Source organism: Octopus bimaculoides, chromosome 10, assembly GCF_001194135.2.
Source record: "Octopus bimaculoides isolate UCB-OBI-ISO-001 chromosome 10, ASM119413v2, whole genome shotgun sequence".
Lineage (NCBI taxonomy): Eukaryota > Metazoa > Mollusca > Cephalopoda > Octopoda > Octopodidae > Octopus > Octopus bimaculoides.
Window position 1 is genome coordinate 4,006,596 of NC_068990.1, and position 6,691 is coordinate 4,013,286.

Here is a 6,691-nt window from a genome sequence, read left to right on the forward strand (position 1 = left end):
TAGAGTACTTGAAAGATTGAAGTACGGAATACATTAAGGGTCAGTAAGTATCTCTGAGTATCGTATTCTTTCATTCTTTTACTTGTTTCAGTCATTTAACAGCAGCCAGGGATTTTAATCAAAGAAATCAACCCCAGAATTCATTCTTTTGAAGCTTAGTACTTATTCTATTGGTCTTTTTTTGTGAACTGCTAAGTTACGGGGGATGTAAACACAACATCGGTTGTCAAGCAATGGTGTGAGGACACACACATATAAATATAAATAAGGTAGCAAGCTAGCAGAATCATTAAAGTACCAGTCAAGTACCAGTCAAGTACTGGGGTTGAAGTAATGGACTTTCCCCTCCTCTCAAAGACTGCTGGCCCTAGACTATTTCTAACAGGTAAGGCAGAAAATTGGCAGAATCTTTAAAACATCAGACAAAATGCTTAGCAATATTTTCTCCATTGTTACATTCTGAATTGAAATACTACCAAGGTCAACTTTGCCTTTCATCCTTTCAGGGATTGATAAAATAAGTACCAGCTACGCACTGGGGTCGATGTAATCAACTTGCCCTTACCCAAATATTTGTCCTGGCATGGCTGTGTGGTAAGAAATTCACTTCCTGTGCCAAAATTTGAAACTATTTCTAGCAGGCTGTATGACCACATACAAGCTTCCCACGTTAGCTCAGTATAAATCCATATTGTTTTGTTTTATGAGACAGATCAAAGAGATGTGATTTGTCATAAAAATTTCCATCTCAAAATTTTTCTCCAATACATGATTTCTAGTATTGTTTTGTAAATTCACGTCCGTCACTTATTTATGTTTATACTTTCACAGTTGATCTAGTTTTCTGTATTCCTTTGTTTTATTATCTCTTCTTCTCTCAGACAAATCAGAAAACGTAATCAGCAGAATTGAAATTGATTTGATCAATGGAAGCATTCTTGGAAAATTAAGAATGGTGCAATGTAGCCAACATTTTATAGAAACTAGTTTGCCAAAGTAAAAGGGAAAAAAAAATTATTAGAACAAAAGTTATAGCATAATTATGTAATACAGAAATGATTGTGATTTCTTTTGTTTTTTTTACTTTCCATTTTTCTTAGAATCATATTATTACAATTATTTATTTATTTATTTATTTCTAAATAATACAAATATAATTTTTATCTCTTTATTGTGTTTCATAAATCTATTAATCAATGCATTCAATTTATTACTTTTATGTTACATAGTTTATATATATATATATATATATATATATATATATATATTCATACATACACATATATATATATGTGTGTGTGGTACTTTTATAGATATTTTATTTCATATACTTTATGCAATCAGTCTCTAAACACCAAAAGAATTAGATTTTATTACAGACAATAACTATAACAATCATATTTTGGAAGTACATTCATTTTTTTAATATCATTCATTTTGTTTTGTTTTCCTATTATTATTATTGGCAGATATGGCATTGCTCAGTCTCCAATGTCAGCAAAACAAACAAAAAAACGTAAAAAATAAACAAAACAAACAAAAAAGAAAAACACTTGTCTTCTTGTTTTGATGGTGCTTAGAGATAGTTGGGTATAATAATGCTTTTAATGTAGACGGTGAATCTTTTTGGAAGTTCTCTTCTTTTTCTTTCTAGGACTGAGTTTCCTGAAAAGAAATAGAAAAAGAAATAAGAATATTGGAAACAGATAAATCTCTGAGGAGAAAAAAAAAACATGAGGTCAAATGACTATCTCATTTGATGGGTAACATATGAATAAAGTTCTTGTCTCTTGACCTAAAATTGGGTTAAACACTAACTTTTCAAGTAAACTTCCAGTTAACATCAAAATCAGTTACATCTAAAAGATACTTCGACTTTATTCACTGTTGCTGAATGTGGCTTTGACAAAGAAATCCTAGAATGATTTAGACTCTGCACCACAACAGCCTCTCATTGGTGAGTCAGCAGTGGTGGCCACATCACTTACTTGCCATCTCCTCCTGGATTCTAGCTAAATTCTTCTCAGTTGCTCTGTAACCAGCATAAACATTCAGTTATACTCTTTTATCCTTTCCCTGGTTTTGGTTGCAGGTTTTCAGTTGTGCCAGGAGCACAGCCATCAAGAATTCAAACAGTCATATTGACTACAGGATTTATCGCAGTCAATTGAATATTTATACATATTTGATGCTCCACTAAGTTATAAACACACACAAACGAGTATGCATACATACACACACACACACAAATTCATGCATATCTACATGCATACATCATCATTATCATCATCATCATTTAATATCCATTTTCCATGCTGGCATGAGTTACAAGGTTTGACTGGATCTGGTAAGCTGGAAAGCTGCTCCAGGCTCCAGTCTGTTTTGGCTTAGTTTCTATGACTGGATGCTCTTCCTAATGTCAACCACCCCACAGAATGTACTGGGTGCCTTTTACATGTCACCAGCACTGGTGCCATTTACATGACACCAGTACTGGCTACAAATCCATATTTTGTTTATAATTAACACAAGAAAAAATTATTCAATACATTGTGTATATGTATACATATATGTGTGCATAGATATAGACATATATGAGTGGTGCTGAAAAATTTCTAGCTTTAAGGGTATCGCGAAAGGTCTGGTTAGAAGCCCAGGCTTCCAACAGTAGACTGCTAATAACCATCGTTACTCTTTACCAGTGGCTACAAAGATGCTCCCTTGTTGATTTAGTATGTTTTAGTTGAGTCACCTGATGAAAATTTGAGACTAAGACATATAAATGAAGATATAACCCTTTTAACGTTCAGATTATTCTATCAAATGAAATGCTTATTTATATACATTGTTTTGGATTAATCATACATTATTTCATAGCTTGAAGATATTGATAATGTGTTTGTTTAATTTTAGAAGATATTGTGGGGTAGGTGTGAGAAGTAAGATCCAGCCAGTTTGAACATAAAACAGGTAGAATATATGTGCCAGACATGGTCAGTTTAAATGCTAAAGACAGGAAGGTAATGGTTTTAAAACAGATGTTGTTTATCGTTGGTTTCATTATATGAAACAGAAAAACTAATTATTCACTGTTGGATAAATTATAAGCTTACTGTAGATAGACTTATGATTATTGTAATCTCTAACCACTAAATTTCAGGCGTAGTACCTATATTAGAAATAATTGTCATTATTACTAATGCCTTGTAGTATTTGTTCTGGCTCTTTACATCCAGAGTTCAAATCTTGCCAAGGTCAGCATTACCTTTCATCTTTTAAAGTCAATAAAATAAAATACCAGTTCCCTCCCCCCCCCCAAAAAAAATTCTGTTCTTTTGCTCTATGTTACAAATTATTAATGACCTGGTACTGATTCTGAACTTAGACACTAATATAGTGAAGATTAAATTCCTTGAGATGGTGCCCCAGTATGGCGATGATCCAATGACAGATACATTTTTATGTACTGCAATCAACTAACAGCTATAGACATTTCTGGAAACAAGAAAGATTATATCAAGTTGAGTCTGGTTAGTTGGTTCCTAACTAAATCCTTAAGTATTGTCTACTGGTTCTCTAAACAGCTGAATCAACAGAGAATGTTTGCTTTGTCTCTAACAATATTGACTTGTTCAAATTTTTCAGCAGAGAATCTTAAAGCCATTAAACTTGGAGGAAATGCTACAAATCTGAGGATGTTGGAAAATAAATATTTTGGCTACACTTCAGAACAATGAATTCTATTAATCAATGTAAGATTTGCAGCTTTACTTGAAGAAAACCAAAATAATCTTTTCTTTCTGCATCCTGCACGTGTTATAACAACATGTAAAAAAAATACACACATCAAGTATATCATCATCATCATCATCATCATCATCATCATCATCGTTGTCGTTTAACATCCGCTTTCCATGCTGGCATGGGTTGGACGGTCTGACTGAGGACTGGCAAGCCAGAAGGCTGCACCAGGCTCCAATCTGACCTGGCAAAGTTTCTACAGTTGGATGCTCTTCCTAACACCAACCACTCCATCTATAAATGCGTGTGTGTGTGTGCATTATATGTATATATGTGGTATTTGCTATGCTTCTTTACATTCTGAGTTCAAATATTACAAATGTCAACTAAGCTTTCAAACCTCCAGTGGTCAATTAAAAAAAAAAGGTACCAGTTATATACTGGCATCAATATAATCAACTATTCCATGTGACAAAAAAATCTCAGGCCTTGTGTCTATCTTAGGAACAAATCTTTTTCTCATCTTCCTCCTTCTCCTCCTCCTCTTCCTCATCATTATCATCATCATCATCAGTTATGTAATGCATAACACCAACTGCCACTTTAGATACAAAATAACAAGAGAAAAGTAAGACAGAGAGAAAAAAAAAATTAGAATCTTAAGTCAAAGAATATTTAATACAACGAAATGATAAATTCTCACCGCCGGAGATCAAACCCAAATTAAAATTTGATACATTCAAATCAATATTTTCTAGAAAATGAAATATTTTGAAACACAAACAAACAAACAAAGTAACAGAGAAATAGGAAATCACTTAAAGATTTCGTTAAGAGAAATATAAACAAAAATTTATGAAAAAAAATATAATAATGATAATATTAATGTTATTAATATTTATAAAAAATATTAATAATGATTGCTCAGATAGATGAATACAATTTCCAGTATAATAATAATAATAATAATAATAATGACAATGCCAACAATGACGATAATAGTAATAATAATGATGATGATGATGGTGATAACAACAACAACAATAATAATAATAATAATAATAATAATAATAATAATAATAATAATAATAATAATAATAATAATAATTGCTTCTGCTTACGAGAGATTTTTACCACCGAAACTTACTATCGATTAAGCTCCATGATTTCATGTTCAAGATGAAATGGAGAAACATTAGTTTTGTTTTTGTTTCTCCTTTCTTTACATTTATTGATTATTAATAACATTAGCTTACCTGACACAAAATAATAATAACAATAATAATCTTTTCTATTATAGGCAAAAGGCCTGAACTACTGGGGTAGGGGTCCAGTCGATTACATCGACCCCAATGTTAGACTGGTGTATATATGCATACATACATAATGTATATATGTATATGTATGTATACATACACACCATACACACAGGCACCAAGCACACATACACACACTCTCTTAAAGAAAGGGAAAAGAGAATATAAGAAATTTGCTCTCTTGAACTGAAGAGGGAGAGGAGAGTATTAAAGGAGAAGATATAGTAATGAGAGAGGAAAGAGATGGGGAAAATCTCACAAGCTCCACTTGAAGGAATAACAAAATCAACATTAGCAGCATTTTAATGTAAAATCGTGACCATCCATACAGACAGGCATGTCTTCTGTATCCCTCTTTCAGCTGAGAAACCCTACTCTTGCAGGCTCGTAGGTGCTGGAGCCATGTAAAAGCACCAGTGCTGGTACCACATAACAGCACCTGTGCTAATGCCATGTAAAAGCACCCATGTCGGTGTCACGGAAAAGTGCCCATGCTGGTGCTACATAAAAGTACCCACGCTGGCACCATAGAGAAAGCATGCAGTACACTCTGTAAAGCAGTTGGCATTAGGAAGGGCATCCAGCTCTAGAAACCCTGCCAAAACAGACATGTGGAGCCCAGTCAGCTCCCCAGCTGGTCAGCTCCCCAGCTGGTCAGCTCCCCAGCTGGTCAGCTCCCCAGCTGGTCAGCTCCTGTCGAGCCGTCCAATCAAAGCCAGCATCGAGAACAGATATTAAGTGATGATGATGATGACGACGATGGCTTTTCCATGCTTACATGGGCCAACTGAAATTCATTCAGGTAGATTTTTGTACAGCTGGATGCCCTTCCTGCTGCATATCTTTGTTTCCAAGCACAGTAACATTTAGCTATGACCAGACATGGTGTAGAGGAAGATTGGAAATGAAAGGCACTGTAACATGATTACACTTATTTACAAAATACAGCAAATGGCTTTCTTACAGGTTCAAATATGTCTCAAACTGATTTGAACAGGCAACAAATCTGTAATAATATACATCACAGCTGAGCACTTTTATTCCATATTGAAGTTATATATTTTTTTTTCTGTTTTTTCTCTGTATGAGTTGGGTATATTTTTAATGGTTATAAGGAGGTGAGACAGAGTTATCCTGACATCATTTAGGGTTTTTTTCTAAGTTTCAAAAAATTCTTATCATCTGGATTATTGATGCCATGAAAAAGTAAAGGATATAAGAGAAACTGATGGCCACTTTAGATGACAAGATAGATGAGCACTGACTATCATACCAGAGAACTTTTGAACATATTATCAATCAGACAAGATACATGTGCGTGTGTATGTGTGTGTGAGTGTGAGTGTGTGAGTGTGTGTGTGGCTGTATGTGTGTGTATATACATGTGTGTATGCTTCTATGTGTATATATATATATATATATATATATATATATATATATATATATATGCATGTGTACATCTATGTGTGTGTATGTGAATGGATGTCTGATGTGTACACATATATATATGCACGTGTATGTGTCTGTATATGTATATATGTGTGTGTGTGTGGATATATTTAGTTATTTATGTGTATATCTATATATCTATTTATCTATCTACATATATATATATATATATATATATATATATA

At 33.3% G+C, this 6,691-nt stretch overlaps 1 protein-coding gene across 1 annotated transcript in view; it reads right to left on the reverse strand.

Annotated features, from left to right (window-relative positions):
* Positions 1-1,400: 1,400 nt before the first annotated feature.
* The window catches only part of LOC106869050 (receptor tyrosine-protein kinase erbB-4), a 99,315-nt gene continuing 94,024 nt past the window's right edge, over positions 1,401-6,691 (reverse strand). Inside the window, exon 13 of the mRNA XM_014914560.2 lies at positions 1,401-1,665. Within this exon, the coding sequence (XP_014770046.1) occupies positions 1,605-1,665 (61 nt within the window). The 3' untranslated portion in view covers positions 1,401-1,604. The remainder of the gene's footprint in view (positions 1,666-6,691) is intronic.